Source organism: Saccopteryx bilineata, chromosome 1, assembly GCF_036850765.1.
Source record: "Saccopteryx bilineata isolate mSacBil1 chromosome 1, mSacBil1_pri_phased_curated, whole genome shotgun sequence".
Taxonomy (NCBI): Eukaryota; Metazoa; Chordata; class Mammalia; order Chiroptera; family Emballonuridae; genus Saccopteryx; species Saccopteryx bilineata.
In genome coordinates, this window is record NC_089490.1 from 38,872,870 (window position 1) to 38,894,589 (window position 21,720).

Consider the following 21,720-nt stretch of genomic DNA (forward strand, 5'->3'; position numbering starts at 1 on the left):
TATGTATAATTTAAAAGTGGCAATACTATCTTCTTCCTGTATGGCCTCTGTACTGCTTTTTATAAGGCAATTATAATAAAGAAGTTTTAAAATTATTATAAACAATCACATCAATGTCAGATGAAGCATAAAATTGCCAATAACATAAATTTAAATGGTTAATTTCTTATATTTTTATATCAAAAACTGCTTTAAAACTAAACACTGTGAATCTCATTTATGACTCTATGAAGGATATATATATATATAGTATGTTTGCAATTTTATTTTTACTTTTTAACATCTTATTAATTCTGGGGCATAAAACTGACCTAGAAAAAAACTGAAACCAAGTGTTATTCCCCCTCCCCTGCCACCAGAAAGAAGGCTATCAATATGCTTAGGTAGCCAAAGCGGAGGTTGAAGGGCAGTACTAAAGCTGTTTAAGCAAAATTATCGGGAGGTTAAGGCAGCCGCTTTTCTCTTCAGACCTCTGACATATACATCATGTTCTCAATGGTAGATCCTGCCCTTATTAGCCTCATTTGCATGAGCCAAGGCTGTGTAGTCAGCAATGTAATTGCCCAAAGAAGCAATTCTATTATTCCAAGTGAAGATATTTTTACTCTGCCAAATGAGAAAGCAGGATACAATACAAACCATTTGAGATATGTTAAATAAATGTATTAACATTTCCACTAGAGAATTTGATTTCTCAGGAAATACTTGCCTGTAAATCTGATGACACGTGTGCAGAAGAACCAGCCACTTAAAATACTAGTTGCTCCATTTCTGCAGGGCATAAATTTACAACCTTCAGCTTCTATTTCACAGATGTTACTTTCATATATTTGCGGATAGCTACAGATACAGCTGTGCAAATGGACCCAGCAGAGGCCATGCAATGAAGTACTCTGGTTTCCTAAGCAATCAGTGAGAATATAGAGTCTGTCAACGTAACCAAGGAAACAGCTGCATCTGAAACATGCAAAAATGAAAAACCCAATTAGTCCTATAAGTTAACATACTAAAAAAATTTATCGCATATTTACTCAAGTACACAGGATAAGAAATATAATAAAGATGACTGTGGTGTGCTTTTTAAAATTATTACTGTAGAAAGTGTACATACTTGGTGAAATTTTATTTTGCTTCTTGTGCAAAATAATGAATGAAAAACATTGTTGCTAGAGACATACTTAGATTCTAATACAGGGGTGCCACTTAATTGCTATGTAACCTAGAAGTATCATTAACCCTGCAGAGGGTAAATGACAGGATGTGTCTGTGTTTGTGTGTATGGGGGGGGGGTGAGAGTGTGATGTGTGTTTCAGAATATTTGTAAAAAATATGCAGTTAAGTTTTTTAGCAAGTACCTGACAGTTAGGTTATTTATTTATTTATTTGTGTAATAGAAGTGCCTGACATTCAGCTTAGATCCACCAAGGCATCCACTTCAATGGCATTTACTTTTAATGAACACACTGCCAGCTATTTAACTAGATAAAGAACCAGGGAGATAACCCATGAAGTTCCCCTTTTTAGAAAGTAGTAGTTAGCCTAGATACCGTATTTCCCCATGTATAAGACGCACCTTTTTTCGAAAAATTTGGGGTCTAAAAACTGGAAGCGTCTTATACAGTGGTTGTAGTTTTTTGGGTTTTTTTTTTTTTACTTGCATTTCCCGCGTTTTTGCGCTTGTTTTTATGTATATTGTTGAAGACAGTGATTCATCATCAGACACAGATGAGGACAAACTAATGGCTGAGAGTTTTGACAGTGATGAGGAGTTGTATGGATTTTATGATGAATAAAACTTGAGTTCAATAACTATGTAATATATATGTTTTTTCCAATTTTGGGCCCCAAAATTAAGGGTTGTCTTATACATGGGGAAATACAGTAACTGACCTTTTGTGTGACCCTACTTTCTCCTCAGGCACTTACTACATTTCTGCTCAAATCTTTTAAATTCACAGAAAGAATGGACCCATGAAACCCTAGCCACTCCAACCCCCCCCGACCCCAAACCCCAACAAAGGCTGAACCCCAGGTCTGCTCTCTATCTCTTTACCAAAGATGGGACCTTGCCATGTGTCCCAGGCATGCCATTATTCTCCAGGATTTGTGATAATAAAATTTGTCTTTTTAAAAGTTTCCTGATTGTTGTTGCTGAGGTTTGTCTTACAGTCACAAGAAGAACCACGTGGGCCAGTTCCGAGGCAACAGGGGATCAGGTGGGGGAAATGTCAGTGTGGAAACCCTACTAGTAAGATGGGCCTAGCTGAGTGCCCCAGAAATTAGCTGATAGGCGAGTGCCCAGGCATCCCTACTCAGTAACATCACTATCGATAGACTGAGACCTTCACAAAACAAGTTTGAAATACCTAGTCTCATGCCTAAGAAAAAATGTTTTTAATTAACAATAGGTTCTATTGGTAGCATTTATTCATTCATTTCTATATTTATTCCATAAATAAATATTTGCATTTTCAATGTGACTGGCATTGACCTAAATGAATTGATATTGAGTAAATAAACCTCTGACTTTACCTCAAAAGGCACACCCTTTTCTTACCCTAACATAATAATAGGTCTTATTTCAAAAGCTTGAGTATCTCGGTTCTTCAGTAGCCTATGATTTAAGTCATCAGAAGGTAGGAACATGGTTGGTTTGTTTATGTTGAATCCATATCAATTTGCATTTATGCAACTAAATGCTAGTGCCTAGCCTAGAGAGAGGACCCAAGAAAATGTGTTCAATTAATAATGATTGAATAAATTCAAAACAAAACACTGAATCTGCAGAGGTGGGGGAAGGGAAGAGGTAGGTGAGAAGTAGTAGAATGTAATAATCTCTGAAACTGAATTAAATACAAATATTTTGGGAATTCTTAAGAGGAAATTAACCTAATCTGACTTGAGGAGATGATAAAGCAGGAAAAGCATTATAATATATTGTGTGTGTGCATACTGTTATGGATAACATTATTCAAACTCAATTTTTCACTCAATGCAATTATTCATCTAAGATATAAATGAAGATCAATACCAAATATTTTTTGGATAATATTTTTAAAAGCTATATTACTGTAAATATATCATAAATATCTCTATCCTTATGTACATGAATGCAATCCATTGATTCATTTTCTAAATTTTTTTTTCTTTTCTTTTTTTTTTTTTTGCATTTTTCTGAAGCTGGAAATAGGGAGAGACAGTCAGACAGACTCCCGCATGCGCCCCACCGGGATCCACCCGGCACGCCCACCATGGGGCGATGCTCTGCCCACCAGGGGGTGATGCTCTGCCCATCCTGGGCATCGCCATGTTGCGACCAGAGCCACTCCAGCGCCTGAGGCAGAGGCCACAGAGCCATCCTTAGCGCCCGGGCCATCTTTGCTCCAATGGAGCCTTGGCTGCAGGAGGGGAAGAGAGAGACAGAGAGGAAGGCGCGGAGGAGGGGTGGAGAAGCAAATGGGCGCTTCTCCTGTGTGCCCTCGCCGGGAATCGAACCCGGTCCTCCACACGCTAGGCCGACGCTCTACCGCTGAGCCAACCGGCCAGGGCCTCTAAATTTTTAAGTATCAATTTCAATGAGTTTGAAAATGATAAGACTTTGCTTTAATAGAAAACACAAAATTAAATGCTATAATTTTAATTTAGCCATTATTCTCTAGTAGGTTTTGATGCACTTTTCTCTATTTCACAATACTTATGAAAGATAGTCTATTTCATGTAAACATATTTGAAATAGTTGCAGATTTCATGGTGATCACTAGATTGGTTATCAACAAAGGAAAAGTATATTTCTGGGGTTATAGAGGCATTGCTTTTTAACCTGTGTTTTCTTCATTTTATACACACACAACTTTTCAGCACCTCAGTTATTTATTAAATACACTGAGCAAATATTCTTGGGTATTCTCTATGTTCTGTGCACATTAGGTAATGCAGATTGCAAGTCATTTTAATATTATTGTATATTATATAATATAGCCACGTTTATTCTTTTTATATTGCATTTACACCCCGATAAAGCATAAAAAGAAAGCATAAGGTGACAAAAAACCTAAATCATAGTGATAATCTTTGTCTAAAGTAAAGTGATTTTCAAGTATCCATTGCCAACTACTCAAAGGGCACTTAAGATAATTATATAAACATGTCCAAGACTTGAGAAGAGCAATGTCAAATCTCTTTGCTTGTTATTATTAATAAAAATGAATCCACTGAACCTAATTCATTTCACTCATAAATTTATATGATAGTAGGTGTTTGAAGCCAGCTAGAATGTGAAAGGTCAATTAGTTCAAACCTTTTCTCTTGGACTTGTGCAAAACTTAGCCATTTAATGTAATTTGCCAAGAGTCATTGAGATTGTTGATGGCAGGCAGCATAGTTGATGCTTTCATATATTCAAAGCTCTGGCTTTGGAGTGGGAACCTTGGTTCTACTTCTACTCTAACTTATTTGATAAATAAGTTTCTCTGTGCTCTAGTTTTCCCATCTGTAAAATTATTAGTACTATGCCAATTTCACAGAACAGAATAAAATTGATTCCTTACTAAGCAGGTAGGACAGTGTCCATGTTTACCTGAAATAAAACTACAGAGCACAGTCACTTCCCTTCAAAGACTTCTCACTTGCCCTGCCCCGCCTCCGAAACAATCAACCAATCAAACAAACAAACAAAAATCTAGTTAGAGTTTAAATAACTGTCACATGGCATATAAGTCTACCCATAGCATGCCCTGTTGAATCCTATGTTGTAGATTCATTATTAATAGTGCTCATTCACTTTCAAAGCATTTGAGTTGGGATGGTAAATTACAAAGCATCCTACATACAATATATATTAATAAATAGTTATGTAGTTGTGTGCTTCAACCATACCAATTTAGTCATAATGTTATTCTATACATATAAAAAGATTAAAAAAAAAGCTTCCCTAAAAGGACAAGATAAGCTGCCTGAGAATATGAGGGCCTATAATTTAATTCTTCTTAATTCAATGAAAGCTAAGTGAACCAAAACTACTGCAGTGACCCAGAATTATACAATTATGATAAGAGAGCAGGAACCTTACAGATGGCAAAGAGTGATCATTTTAGGATACATTATGAAAAAAAAAGTATGGTATTTACTAATAGATTAATTATAAGAGGTAGAAAAAGAAAACAATTTAGAATGACGTTTCCCTTTTAGGTTTTAGCAGTGTGGGGTCGTAGTGCCCTTTATTACGAGGAAGATTTGGCAGAAGAATATTTTTAGTAGAGCTAGGACTCTGCATTTGGCAGTAATAAATTTAAGAAACTCATTATTTATATAAATTCTTAAGTCTACTAATTACTTGGAAATAGAGTCGGATCAATCAATACCTGGGTAGAAGGCCCAGAGTGGACAAAAATTTTGCTCATTACCCCATGCCTGAAAAAAACAGATTGCTTATTTGATTCCTTAGCATCTCTCTAAAATAGATATTCTACAGCACATTAAATCAATATTTCTTATTTATAATATATTTGTTATTTATGGCATCTTCTTTAGTTAATGTAATAGAATTTATAGGTATAACCTATCTATATACCTAATATTTTAATAAATCATAATATTTTTATAACTTTAATATAAAAAGATATAAAAAACTAATTTGTTACTGAGTATATTTATATGTAAAAATACATCTTTTGTAGAAATGACTGAACTAGAAGATATATTGATATAGTTAGTCCTTTACTTCCCATACCCAATATCACCATGGCTATTGCAGGTTTAATGGAGACTGATGATAGTAGTTATTAGAAATTCAAGTAAGATCATATGATTTTATAATATGGTTAACAAATTCTAATTAATTTCCAAATAAAACATAGTATTTTCTTAACATGGAAGTTTCATTCCTGGTTAATTCGATGATTATTACATTTTTGTATTTTCTGTCATTGTGTAAAATAAAATTCTTGGCTCAGATATTATAAAAAGGTTTTAAATTCATATTAACATATGTTGAAATTTTCAGAATGGTACAAACCTTGTAACCCCCTTTTTTTATCATGGAACTATTCTATGCTTGGAAGGATTTATGATATCCATTATCAACCACCCCTGCTAACTGCCATTTGTTTCAGTCAGTTCTATGGATTAGAATTAAACTAGAAATTTTCAAATTGTCTCCAAAATGCAAGATAATTCTTTGAAAACCATTGATTTAAAGTAAATTTCTCCAGCTTACTAAATCACTCACCACTCTGCTCAATTCTATATTTGTGTGTCAAGCATTTTTCATCATAACTGAATTATAATTGAAAAGACAAAACAGAAATATATTAGGTGAAAGTCTAAGTTGAAAATATGGTCTCACTTTTAAATATTGAAATTGAATGTTTTTTTTTTCATTTAGATATTTAATGGAAACATTTTCTAGGGATAGAAGAAATTAAATATAGTACTCTTTTTTCCTAAATCTTAAGATTATAATCCATCTGCCTTATACACAGTAGATGCTCCATTAATATTGTTTGACTATATAATCATCAAATTTATTTCAAAATTGAGCTATGCTCCAGAGAAAGGTCATCTTAAAGGTTCTGAATAAACAGCTTCATGACATTTCAAGTCTTAGAAGATAATTTGAAAAGCAATACAAAAAGGTTAGACCTATAAAAAGCTATTTAGATATTATCAAGTAAAATGAAAATCTGGCCCAGAAACACAAAATTATATAACATGCATAAAATTTTTGTTTGATATATGAATTTAAAGCATAAAACATCAAGGAGCCTAAAGCTATAGTATAGTTAAACTTTTAATTTATATGCATAATACATGTATTGGTTTTCACCCCCTCTAAAAGAGATAAATGAGATATAATTCTGTAAGTTTCAGCCCATACTATATTTGAAATTAATTACATAAAACTACTTTTAATGAGATTGATTATACTTAATTTTTGGCATGTAGAGAGACACTTTAGAATTGCTTAAATGGATTAATGATCTCTATACTGTTTTTGCTGTACAATTTAAAGAGCATTTTTCTATGGTAAAATGAAGAGAAAAAAATAACGTATCAGTACAGGTAACTGTAACAGAAAAAAAATGTAGCGAGGCAGTATCAAGACTATCCAAGAACAAAAATACATACATCATACACAAGCAGTCAAGTTTCCTTCTTTTTATCTTTTGTCTCAAAGTAAAATGTAACACAAAAACTTTTGCCTGGGAAGCAAAAAATTTTGCATGGTATATCAAATTTCAAAATATAAACAAAACAAGAAATTCAACTTCTTCATAAAAGTCACTTATATGTCAAAAATTACAATACTCTTAGAAGTTAATAATCATTAGATTTCTTGGTTCAGAAATAATTTAAGAAAACTCTGATCAAAATATATTTTATCTGTAGCAAATTCACATAAAGCTATATTTATACAAGCCTCCTGCCTCTACAGAAATAGGTTTTGAAACGATACCTGATTTTATCATGGACCTTCAGATTTAACACTTTGAAATAGAACTCTTGCTTATAAATGAAAAATAGTGTTTTGGTTATATTTAGTATTACATGGAAAATGTAAAACTCCTAAAATAGACAATAAAAGAAATGGGTTTCATTTAAAGTTTCTAGAAAGAAAGCCATAAAATTCATTGCTATAACACAAACTACTTGTATGCTTAGAAAGTAAAAACAATGGTTATTTTAGCAATTTTAAAAGACATTTGCTTTATAAGAAGAATGAAATAACCACGAGATACATTCTGAGGAAAATATTAATTTTCATATGGATGGCACATTACAAGGAATCAGATCTCATTTCCACAATGATTCCAATTAGGAAGTACTTAATAAATGTTTGATAAATATGTGAATGAAAGCATTTCACTTTGTTATGATAATTCTGGTAGCAAGTAGGGATTGTTAACTTGAGCATAAATCGAAAGCTTCATAAATGGGTTAAACCCACAACAACTTCACAGTCTAGTGTTGATAAATTACAATCCCATAATTACAAAATACTGTCCTATCCTGAGTTAGAAGATGATGGGAGGAATCCCCCTCAACACCTTGCATTAAAGGCTATTCAAATTTTTCAGAAACATTTTAAAGCAAAAATGTAGTTATACTCAAACCTTTGTAAAATACTTCATTTATTTTATGTAATTTAAGCTGCATTCATAGAAAGTATATTTTAACAGAAAAAATGTTTCTAAATTAGTTATCAACTTTCTGTTAATATTATTTTAATGGTTGTTCATATTTTTCATTCAAAAGAAACTGCTAAATTTAATATTATAGCACTATCATTGTTTTACTTTATGTTACATCTTCTTGGTTTAGCCTATAACTTCTCCATCCCAAAACCACAGAGACTTTTTCTCGTTTCTTCTAGTTACACTGTAATTCTGCTTTTTATTTTTAAGTCTCAGAACACATTTAGGGTCTGCTTCTACTTGAAGTGTAATACTGAAACCTAGTTTCATTTATGGCCTCAAATGAGCCATTTCCCCAATATCAATTACTAAAGAATCATGCATATTCTTATTAAGTTATGGGCAAATTTCCCATATATCAAGATCCTCATATGCAGGGATTGTCCTCAAAACTCTCTGTTAGTCAACTGTTCTTACAATGGAACCATATGACTTTTGTAGCTGTCACTCAAGATGGTATATGAACTCTCATCTGATTACCCTTCCTTTACAAGAATGAGTTATCTGTTTATAAAATATTACCTTAATACAATTTTAAGAATTATTTTGGTCTGTTTTTGGTATATATTTTTAGTATAGCATTCAATGTGTGAATTAATAGGAAAAAAATTGGTATCTTGGCTAGATTAAGACATATTATGTAAATTCATAAATTATATTTTAATGTATTTAGAGCACCTATTATTTTTCTCTTTTTAATTGAAGTTAATGGTGTAGTAAAGTTCTTTTTATTGAAAACTTTTGCAAGTTAATTCTAAGATTTTGCATATATTTTGCTGCTATAACAGGTGATGCATAATAATTTCCAGATATTGTGACAGATATAGAGAAACCTTTAATTTTATATGAATTATTTGTATTGGCAAACTTTACTAGGATCTGTTTTACATTAATTATAAGACTCTTTCAAGAAGTCATAAATGAATTGGTAATTTTTAACTGCAAAAGCTCAAGAATTTCTGAAAAAAATCAAAGAAAATTACCATGAATAAAGAAAAAAACACAAAGTCAGGAACAAAACCACTGATCACAGAACAAAAATTATTTTAGTAAACAAAAAATCCTGAAAATCAATGTTAATTAAACGTGTATTTATTGAGTTTTACTATATGTATCATTTGTAACTACCTTCTCATAGTTCTTCCATGCTGTGGCATGTATTCGTAATTAGTTCTTTGTTATAGCTGAATAATATTCCATGGTGTGGATATAATAAATTTTACCTACTTATTCATCATCAGTTGATAAATATTTGGATTGTTTAATATTTTCACCACTAAGAGTAAAACTATAAACATTAATATAGAAGTTTTTGTGTGAACATATATTTTTATTTTTCCTGAATATATATTAGTAAAAAAAATTGCTGGGACTTATAAAAACTCTAATTAATTTTTTGAGGAACAGGCAGACTCCTTTCCAAAACACCTGCATGCGCAATTTATTTAACATCAGAAATGTAAGAGGATTCCGATTTCTATAAATTGTCACCAATGCCAATTCTTATTCACCTTTCCTTTTATTATATTATTGATACTAGTGGATATAAAGTGTTAGATCATTGTACTCATTTGCTTTTCTGTTCTTTTATCATTAAATGCAATGTTAGTTCATCTTTTCATTTTTTAAAAGTTAAATATTTTTTTTCAGGTTGAGGAAATTCCACAGTATTATTAATTTTCTGATTGTTGTTATCATGTAAGGGTGGTTCATTTTGTCAAATGCCTTATATCCCCTGCATCTATTTAAATTACCATGTTTTTCCCTCTATTCCCTTGATATTGTATATTACCTTTACTGATTTTAGGATGGTAAACAAACCTTACATTACTGGGATAATCCTAGATGGCCATAGTATGTAATTCTTTTTATTTTTTTTAATCTTTATTTTATTGATTTTAGAGAAAGGAGGGAGAGAGGGAAAGAGGGAGAGATAGAAAGAGAAACAGAGAGACAGGAGTATCGATCTGTTCCTGCATGTGCCAGGACCTGGAATTGAACCAGCAACTTCTGCACTTTGGCTTGATGCTCTACCAAACAAGCTATCCAGCCAGGGCTGTAATATTTATAATATTCTGGAATTGTTGTGCTATAATTGTGTTGAGAGTTTTTCTGTTCAGACTAATAAGATATATTGGCCTGTAGTTTTCTTGCACTGTCTTTGGCATCATTATTATTGTAATACTGGCCTCAAGGAATGGACTGAGAAATATCTCCTCTTCATTTATTTTTGGAAGAGATTGTGACTAATTTCTATTAATTCTGTTTTAAATGTTTTCTAGTATTTGCTGGTAATGCCATTTACACCTAGACATTTCTTAGTGTAAATATTTATTTGCTTGTTAAATATTAATTTAGTATGTTCAGTTGTAATAGATCTATTCAGATTTTGTATTTTTTCTTGACTCTGTTTTAACTTATTTGTATTTTTCTAAGAATGTCCACACTTCATCGTAGTTACCCAAATACTTATATCTTGTTTTCACTAATAATTTTTCTTTCTATAATTCCAGCAATAATGTCCTATCTCATTCCTAATTTTTGTAATTTGATTCTTCTTTCCATTTTTTCTTAGTATAGGTAAGGTATGTTTATTTTGTTAAATTTTTCAAAAGACAGACTTGGGGTTTTGTCAACATCCTTTATTGTTTATGCTGTAATTAATTTCACTCTATAGTTTAGGATTACTTCCCTTTGACTAGCATTATGTTAAGACTCTCAATCTATTCCATAGTGTTGAGTTGGAAAGTGAACGAATATTGATTGAGATATTCCTTATTTTTTAACATAGACATTTATAACTATAATTGTTATTCTAAACATTGTATCATCTATATCCCATGAGTTTTGGGATGTTATACCCTCATGTTACTTAATCTCAAATGATTTTCTAATTTCCTTTCTGTTTTTTCTAATCCATTGAGTTATGTGAAATATGTTATTTAATTTCTACATATTTGTAAATTTACCAAATTGCTTTACTGTTTTTAATTTTTAATATAATTTTGTTGTAGTCAGGAAACACACTTTTATTATATAGAAGATTTTAAGCATATGGAATATAATGGAAAATGTTCCATGTGCATTTCAGGAGTATGTTATTGTGTGGTTGTTGATTAAAATGTTCTATAGCTATCTTCAAGTTCAAGTTAATTTATAGTGTTGTTCAAATCTTCTATATACTTATTAATCTTCTGCCAAGTGCTATATCCATTACTGGAATTGGAGTATTGGGGTTTGCACCTATTATTGTTGAATGAGCTATTTTTCCTTCCAATTCTTAAAGTTTCTTTTTTGTGTATTTTGGGTCTCTGTTGTATGGCATGTACATTTAAAATGGCCACATCTTCTGACCTATTGGCTCTTTTCTCATTATAAACTGAAGTTTATTTTCTATAATAACCATCTGTTTCTTTTAAAGTCTATCCTAGTTGATATTAATATAGATATTCCAGATTTCTGGGGTTGCTTTATATTTTTTTGTGACAGAGACAGAGAGAGACAGATAGGAACAGACAGGCATGAGGGGAGAAAGATGAGAAGCATCACTTGTTCGTTGCATCTCCTTAGTTGTTCATTGATTGCTTTCTCATATGTGCCTTGACTTGAGAGGGCAGCTACAGCAGAGCAATGACCCCTTGCTCAAGCCAGTGACCTCTGAGCTCAAGTCAGTGACCATGGGGTCATGTCTATGATCCCATGCTCAACAGCAACCCTGCACTCAAGGCAGATGAGCCTATGCTCAAGCTGGCAACCTCAGGGTTTCGAACCTGGGTCCTCTGTGCCTCAGTCCGATGCTCTATCCACTGTGCCACCACCTGGTCAGGCTTCTGTGGCTGTATCCTTATGTCTTATGTTTTTTTTCATGCCTCTATTCTTCTGAAAATGCTTTATTTTATATTAAGTGAATATCTTCTAGGGTAAAATTTTAATACCTGTAATGCTATTTTTATTGTATTATTTATTTTCTTAATAGCTGTCTGAGGCTTACCATATACATAAAAATCTACCACAGATTTAATTGACCAGAGATATTAACTTAAGGTCTAGTGTGATGTAGAAAATTTACTTCTGCAGTGAACAAGGAGGTGCATTACTTACATTATTTACAATAGCCAAAATTTGGAAGCATCCCAAGTGTCAATCAGTATGAGTAGATAAAATTGCTGTGGTATTTATATAGTGGTATACAGTAAAAAATAAAAAAATCTTACCTTTTGTGACAGCATGAATGAACCTAGAAATTATTAAACTAAAATAAGCCAATTGAGGACAAGAACCACATGATTTTACTTTTATGTGAAATCGAATGAACAAAATAAATAAACAAAATAGAAACAGACTCATAGGTACAGAGAACAAACCAACAGCTGTCATATGGAGAAAAGGAGGAGGCTGGGTGAAAAAGGGGAAGGGATTAGCAAGTAAGAAAAAAAGACCTCATAGACACTGTCGGTCAAATAAGTTTGTAAAATATAATTTTTATGTTTGCTCGCTTATACTTTGCATTGGGGCTGGATAGATCCAGGTATCTGTGGTCTGAGCAGAAGGAGATGTGGCAGAAAGAAGCCATGCTTGCAAAGTGAGAGCAGAGAAAATGCAGAGTGATGAAAGAGAAGCCATATTGGCAGGGAAAGAGAAGGTATGCAGATGGGGAACCAGAGGTGAGAGGCCTTGGGAGCCCTGCTGAGACTGGTGAGGCTTTTGATTCTAGGATAAACTTTGATTTGGGAAAAACTAGAGAACCATTCTTCTGGTTCTGGAACCAGAGAATGTGTCAATGGCTTTGGGAGCTCCTGAATGAGTGAAAGGGAAGTGTTTTCCCTGTGTGTTTACTCATTTGCCAGCATGAGACTTTAATTAAAGAATGGTCCACCATTCTTTGGCTCCACTCTTTCTTTACCATCTGCCCGAATCCAGTGAAAACCTGCATGTGAATGGCTATGATGGCAGCAGCTACTGGCCATATAGACGCAGACAATAGTATGGTGATCACAAATGAGAATGTAGTTGACAGAAGCAGAGGAAGGGTGAGGGGCACTGAATAGTGATGAAGAAAGACATGACATGGTTTGGTGAACACAGAGCAATGTACAGATGATGTGTTGTGGAGCAGTATGCCAGAAACCTATATAATTTTGTTGACCAATGTCACTTAGTAAAATTCAATTTAAAAAATAAAAACAAAATTAAAAAAAATATTCTTACATAAGTCTCTATTCTTCTAAATTTTTTTACTTATGCTATTATAGATAATATATACTTTACAACTATCTATATATATGCTTGATATCTACTTCTCACAAAAATTAGGGGATATTTTATAGCTTCATATTTACTTTGAAATATCTCCTAATTTTTGTGAGAAGTATATCAAACAAAATGATGATTGTTAAATATTATAAAATAGTTCAATTGTGGCTTCTCAATAGAATTAACTTTTTAATAAATAGGAGATTTTTTTTGCTAAAATAATGCATAAATACCTGGATATATTAAATTCATCTTCATAAGTAGCTTCAAGTTGACACCCACTCTTTTGATAGTCAATTATATTTTCTAGGTATATTTTTCCAGGCCTTCTGAGAATGCATAGATAAAAATATTCCTTATTATATTCTTCAGTCAAACAACTGCACTCATTTGCACACATCTATAAAAAATAAGAATATTTTCAATGTCTGTCACACACTATAATATCATAATTATTTCAAAGCTTACATTTCATGCTTTTTATTATGCATTACATTTTTGTGTTTCTTTAGCAAAGGTAAAAAAATTCAGTTTTGATTTCTGTCAAAATCATGGTCAGCAAATTCAGTTCACAATCAAATTATGAAGGAAATATGTAAATTATAAAAAGCTAAAATATATCCATTATACAATTGTTTTTAAAAATACTTTAAAATGTTATTTTAGCCACATTTTTATAGATATTGCTTAGATGTTAACTGATATGGTGTAACATATATTCAGACCCAGATCCATGGAAAAACTGGATTCTGTATAACTAAATATTTTTTACTTCTTGAGTAACATTCACATGTAAACCAAGGGTAACATTTTACTGCATCCCTGTATAAAAATTAGTAAAAGGAAAAAGTTAACACATTAATTTTAAAATAAACTATTTAAAACTTAAAAACATAAATTTACCCTTTTTAAAATAAATTATTAATTTAACTATCATGTAGCTCTTCCATAAATGTGCCCAATGAATTTAACCCACAGAATTAAGTAAACTTTGTCACTAGAGAAATGTACCTCTTGTGGAAAACTTAAGACCAGGCATAGATTTTCCTATCTCTCAGAAGTAAATTCAAAATATGTATAGAACTTTGATAACTCTTTTGTTGTTTTTTTAATTGATATTTTCATGTTTCCTTTTTGGTTTCAATTTATTTATATTCAATAATTCATTTTCTATCAGTTAAAATGATAGTTAAAAATTTGGTTATGTGATCTAATCTTTGGGTGATAGATCAATGATTTATAGAAATCTAGTTAACCTCTGTTGGGTGAGTCAACTGAGAATCTATTTTTTTGATTTTTCTATTTGGTGCTCAAGTAAATTAAGAATTTAAGTCCATTTCTATATCTGTCCCTATATGTCTATGGGCTTGTACTTCAGAAAATTCTTTATCCTTCAATATTTGAGCATGTGATTATTTCCTACAGACAGAGTGTATTTATTGTATTTTTTTTTAACTTAAGAAGCATGTTATAATAGGTTTACAAAGTTAAGTAAGAACTTATTTAGGAACCAACAAATATCTGCATTTTGTGATACTTTATTATTTTCTCTCCCAATATATATATTTAAGTATGTATAAATGCATGTTATTATATTTTTTATAAAAATTGTGATTGTGCATACTTCATCAGTTTTATAAAAACAAGAATATTCTTTTATGCTACCTCAGTAAAATAACAAAGTTAGGAAATTAACTATATAACAAAATTTTTCAAAATTTTCCGATTATTAAAATACACTATATTTAATAAAATCCAATATGTACATTCTCTACCTACATCAAACTACAAATTGGGCCCTGTCTGGTTAGTTCAGTGGACAGCACGTTTGCCTGGTATGTGAATGTCCCGGGGTTCGATCCTCGGTCAGGGCACACAGGAAGAGCAATCATCTGCTTCTCTTCCCCTCCTACAGCAGGTGGCTCAATTGGTTCAAGCATCAGCCCCAGGCACTGAGGATTGCTCAGTTGATTCCAGCATCAGTCCCAGATGGGGGTTGCTGGATGGATCCTGATCTGAGCTTGTTTGTCTATTTTTGCCTCTCTCACTTAAAAACAAACAAGCAAAAATCTACATATTAACCATGGTACAGTATTTTATATAGAAGCCTCAATTCTTAGAAAAATATTATAGCAAAAACTGTGTCAGACAAAGTTAAAATATCAAGAAAGACCATTCAAGATCACTGCAATAGAGGAGAGAGATGAAACTCAACTCTACTGAAACAAAGACCAGAGGGTTTTTAAATGCTGTCGTGAACTACTGGAAATATACTGGAAAAAATTAGGGGTGGACTGATCAATGAGATGTGTAAAGTACATTGACTAACACCTGAGCTACAGAGGGTCTGTTTGTCCTTTGAAAACAGACCCTCTGTAGCTACTAATTGGTACTCACTGAAGTTTGGCTCCAACTGGCACAGGGAATAGGAGACAAGCGGTGCTATTGCCTTTAATACTGACATTTCAGAGAGCTGGTTCTCAAGTCCTTCAGCAAAATATTCCCTCAGTCCTAAAACTGGCATGACTCAGAAAAGATTTGTATATATTTCAAAAAGGCAGATAAAGAATTTATAACTGTAAATTTTCTAAAGTAAATTCTTTAAGAAAAAGGAAGTTAGGGGTCTATAGTCAAAGAGAAACTTATCTAAAGTTTAGTCATAGCAAAGGAAACGCTGAGAATATCTTCCTTATTAGCTAAATAAAAGTAGTCATGTGTCCCTTAATGGCAGAAATACGTTCTGAGAAATGGATCTTTAGGCAATTTCCTAGTTGTGTGAACCTTGTAGAGTGCCATTATACAAACTTACATGGTGCAGCCTGTTACTCGCATAGGTTATGGGGGAGAAAAAATAATTTTCTCTGTGCCTTTTTGGGTTCTAGGCTGAGTATCCATGGAATAAAAGACAGATTAAAACAAGAGAAAAACAAACTGAGGTTAAATAACATGTATACCTCCTGTATACATGGGAGAGACCCAGAAAAACCAAGTAGCTTACCGAAATAACTGCAGCACCTCCTTAAACATCATCTTTTGCTTAAACAGCAGATGGCCAGCCTAGATCCCATGACCCACTGGGCTAGGTTTCACAGGAGGAAGAAAGAGAGGCTTGCAGTATGGATATTCAAGATATGGGTTCCCTGGAGCTTACTATTGGGTTCAATTGAGGGACTTAGACACTTTCTGGGGGGTAAACAGCCCCAGGGGAGGACTCTCTCGGTCTTCCTCCCTGAGACCAGGGGCTGCCAACCTGGTAAAACATCTAGAGGAAACTGTCAGCCCCACTCAATTTAAACCTACGGCTCACCTCACTAGGACAAATAGAACTGGAGTATCCAGCAGTGTCTGAAGGGTTCCCATTAATGTTGTATTTCCAACCTCAGCTGCCCTAACACACCGAGCTTACAACCTGCAGAGAGGTTGGTGGAGTGAGTCTAGTTGGAGACAACACTACAGTTTGTTTTTTGTTGTTTGTTTTTTTACAGAAGATGTTGTGTGAAGAGCAGACAGCTGCAAGAGGAGGTGGAGCAGTCAAAACGTGGAGACAAATCTTATGGAGCTTGGAGCTTTTACAGAGCTGCTGTCATCTCTAAGCAGAAGGAAGCTGATCCTTATATACAGACTGACCCCTTCCACACTACCCAGGCACAGAAAACACAGACACAAACAGCAAACAGAGGTGTAGCTCCAGACTGGTAGCCCACAGCATGTTGCAAACAACTGTTGATGCCAAGCCAAGAGGATCCAGACCAACAAAACCTATAGTGTGTGGCAAACCACACCAATTCCAGATGTAGCTACCTACACAAGCAGTATGCCCAAAGGAGGAGTTCAGCAGGCATCAGATACTGTGGAGAATAATTACACCCAACAACACAGACACTGCATAGCATCCAATACACATGATCAAAGTTGACTCCTAGAGCCAGCCCACCTAAAGGGATAACCCAGCCCAAGAGAGAATCAACTGCATTCAATACTCACATATAACAGGCAGGTAAATATTACCCTCAAGAGCAGGGGTCCCTAAACTACAGCTCGCGGACCACTAAGGCCATTTCTCAGACCCCCACTGCACTTCTGGAAGGGGCACCTCTTTCATTGGTGGTCAGTGAGAGGAGCATGGTACGTGAGTGGCACCGCAAAGTGCGGCATCAGTCACGTACAGTACTACTTCCGGTGACGTGGGATGCCCATGTCACGACTCCAGAAGCATGTCATATCACTTGTTATGGCTAGCAGTGACAAATATTGAACTGGACATTGACCATCTCAGCCAGAAGCAGGCCCATAGTTCCCATTGAAATATTGGTCAGTTTGTTGATTTAAATTTACTTGTTCTTTATTTTAAATATTGTATTTGTTTCTGTTTTTTTTTTTTTTTTTTTTACTTTAAAATACGATATGTGCAGTGTGCTTAGGGATGTGTTCATAGTTTTTTTTTTATAGTCTGGCCCTCCAACAGTCTGAGGGACAGTGAAATGGCCCCCTGTGGAAAAACAGTTTGGGGACGCTTGCTCAAGAGGCAGTCCCAGAACAAGAAACTCAGGTGGGCTACAAGTCAATATTACTGAGCACATCTTCTTTATAAAAATGCCACAACAAATTCGAAAGTCAGAGAAGAATTACCAAATATACAGACAACATGGACAGACAAAAAATATGACACAAATAAATCAACAAAACAAATCCCTTAAAAAAGAACTAAATGAAATGGAAGTAATCAAACTACCAAATGCAGAGTTAAAATAATGGTTATTACCTCATACCAAAACCTGGCAAGGATGGCACAAAGAAAGAAAACTACAGACCAATATCTCTAATGAATACAGATGCTAAAATACTAAACAAAATACTGGCAAACCGAATACAACAACATATTAAAAAAATAATACATCATGATCAAGTGGGATTCATCCCAGAATCTCAAGGATGGTTCAACATACGCAAAACGGTTAACGTAATACACCATATCAACAAAACAAAGAACAAAAACCACATGATCTTATCAATAGATACAGAAAAGGCTTTTGATAAAATACAACACAATTTTATGTTTAAGACTCTCAACAAAATGGGTATAGAAGGAAAATATCTCAACATGATAAAGGCCATATATGATAAACCATCAGCCAACATCCTATTAAACGGCATAAAACTGAGGACTTTCTACCTTAAATCAGGAACAAGACAGGGTTGTCCACTCTCTCCACTCTTATTCAACGTGGTGCTAGAAGTTCTGGCCAGAGCAATCAGACAAGACAAAGAAATAAAAGGCATCTATATCGGAAAAGAAGAAGTAAAGCTATCACTTTTTGCTGATGATATGATCCTATACATCGAAAACCCGAAGGACTCCACAAAAAGATTATTAGAAACAATAAACCAATACAGTAAGGTCGCAGGATACAAAATTAACATACAAAAGTCCACAGCCTTTCTATATGCCAACAATGAAATATTAGAAAACGAACTCAAAAAAATAATCCCCTTCACGATTGCAACAAAAAAAATAAAATACCTAGGAATAAACATAACAAAGAACGTAAAGGACCTATATAATGAAAATTACAAAGCATTGTTAAGGGAAATCGAAAAAGATACAATGAGATGGAAAAATATTCCTTGTTCTTGGATAGGAAGAATAAATATAATCAAAATGGCCATATTACCCAAAGCAATATACAAATTTAATGCAATTCCCATCAAAATCCCTATGAGATTTTTTAAAGAAATGGAACAAAAAATCATCAGATTTATATGGAACTATAAAAAACCCCGAATAGCCAAAACAATCCTAAGGAAAAAGAATGAAGCTGGGGGCATTACAATACCTGACTTTAAACTATATTATAGGGCCACGATAATCAAAACAGCATGGTATTGGCAAAAAAATAGACACTCAGACCAATGGAACAGAATAGAAAGCCCAGAAATAAAACCACATATATATGGTCAAATAATCTTTGATAAAGGGGCCAACAACACACAATGGAGAAAAGAAAGCCTCTTCAACAAATGGTGTTGGGAAAACTGGAAAGCCACATGCAAAAGAATGAAACTCGACTACAGCCTGTCCCCGTGTACTAAAATTAATTCAAAATGGATCAAAGACCTAAATATAAGACCTGAAACAATAAAGTACATAGAAGAAGACATAGGTACTAAAATCATGGACCTGGGTTTTAAAGAACATTTTATGAACTTGACTCCAATGGCAAGAGAAGTGAAGGCAAAGATAAATGAATGGGACTACATCAGAATTAAAAGTTTTTGCTCAGCAAGAGAAACTGATATCAAAATAAACAGACAGCCAACTATATGGGAACTGATATTTTCAAACGACAGCTCAGATAAGGGCCTAATATCCAAAATTTACAAAGAACTCATAAAACTCAACAACAAACAAACAAACAATCCAATAAAAAAATGGGAAGAGGACATGAACAGACACTTCTCCCAGGAAGAGATACAAATGGCCAACAGATATATGAAAAGATGCTCAGCTTCATTAGTTATTAGAGAAATGCAAATCAAAACTACAATGAGATACCACCTCACTCCTGTTAGATTAGCTATTATCAACAAGACGGGTAATAGCAAATGTTGGAGAGGCTGTGGAGAAAAAGGAACCCTCATTCACTGTTGGTGGGACTGTAAAGTAGTACAACCATTATGGAGGAAAGTATGGTGGTTCCTCAAAAAACTGCAAATAGAACTACCTTATGACCCAGCAATCCCTCTACTGGGTATATACCCCAAAACCTCAGAAACATTGATACGTGAAGACACATGTAGCCCCATGTTCATTGCAGCACTGTTCACAGTGGCCAAGACATGGAAACAACCAAAAAGCCCTTCAATAGAAGACTGGATAAAGAAGATGTGGCACATATACACTATGGAATACTACTCAGCCATAAGAAATGATGACATCAGATCATTTACAGCAAAATGGTGGGATCTTGATAACATTATAAGGAGTGAAATAAGCAAATCAGAAAAAAACAAGAACTACATGATTCCATACATTGGTGGAACATAAAAATGAGACTAAGAGACATGGACAAGAGTGTGGTGGTTACCAAGGGTGGGGGGGGAGGGAGGACATGGGAGGGAGGGAGGGAGAGAGTTAGGGGGAGGGGGAGGGGCACAGAGAACTAGATGGAGGGTGACGGAGGACAATCTGACTTTGGGCGAGGGGTTTGCAACATAATTTGATGACAAAATAACCTAGACATGTTTTCTTTGAATATATGTACCCTGATTTATTAATGTCATCCCATTACCATTAATAAAAATTTATTAAAAAAAAAATAATGGTTATTAGGATGCTCAAGGATGTTAAAACAACAATGAATAACACTAGAGAACAAAATTTTTTTTGCATCCATGAAAAAACTTGTTCTTACCTAATTCAAGTGTTCTGATTGCAAATCTACCATTAGTTTTTCTCTGTAAGCTACAGTTCTTTTGCAATTCAAGATTTTAGTTTTTCATCTTATTGTAAAATTTTCAACATTTAGTTTAACATAATGAAGTAGAATGTCTTCTTGGGCATCATCTTTGTGAAAATATAATAATTTATATAATGCAGTATATACATTAATACTCTAAAAGATATGATAGCATCAAAATTTGTCTAAAATTTCAAAATAGAATACATTAAAACACTTATTTTAATAATAAAATTTGCATAAAACTTATTTAAATTCTATAAGGCCAAAATTTGCATTTGTAGCTCTTGCATTTGTGTAGTTGTTTAGGACAATCTCATTTGTTGTTCCAGCAGTAGTCTGCTCATCACTAACAGCTCCAAGATTTTTGAAAAACTTATCAAGGTGACAGTTCAGGAAGTGAATCTTAATGCTCATGTTATATCCAATGTCATGGAAAGCCAGCAGCATCCTTTGAACCAGAAGTTTATAATTTTCTGCTTTTTTGTTGCTAAGGAAGTTCTTTGTAACTGCCACAAAAAACTGCCATGCTACTTTCTCTTCCTTATTCATTTTCCTGGCAAATTCTTCTTCACATATGAGGGTTTGAATTTGAGGTCCATAGAATACACCTGCTTTTATCTTCTTGGAAGACAAAGCAGGAAAAGCAGAAATAATATGTTGAAAGCATTCACTTTCTTTATTCAAAGCCTGAACAAACTGCTTCATTAAGCCAAGTTGGATGTGAAGTGGGGGAAAAGTGATCCTGTCTCAATTAACTAGAGGTTCATTCACAGTATTTTGCATCCCTACTTCCAGAGCTTCACGTTTTGGCCACT

General features: G+C 33.7%; 1 protein-coding gene across 1 annotated transcript in view; it reads right to left on the reverse strand.

The window, feature by feature from the left end:
• Nucleotides 1-677: 677 nt before the first annotated feature.
• The window catches only part of LOC136319195 (protein eyes shut homolog), a 287,411-nt gene continuing 266,368 nt past the window's right edge, over nt 678-21,720 (reverse strand). The window contains exons 9-10 of the mRNA XM_066252573.1: nt 13,679-13,845; nt 678-957 (exon numbers count right to left, since the gene is read on the reverse strand). Coding sequence (XP_066108670.1) covers nt 678-957; nt 13,679-13,845 — 447 coding nt within the window. The remainder of the gene's footprint in view (nt 958-13,678; nt 13,846-21,720) is intronic.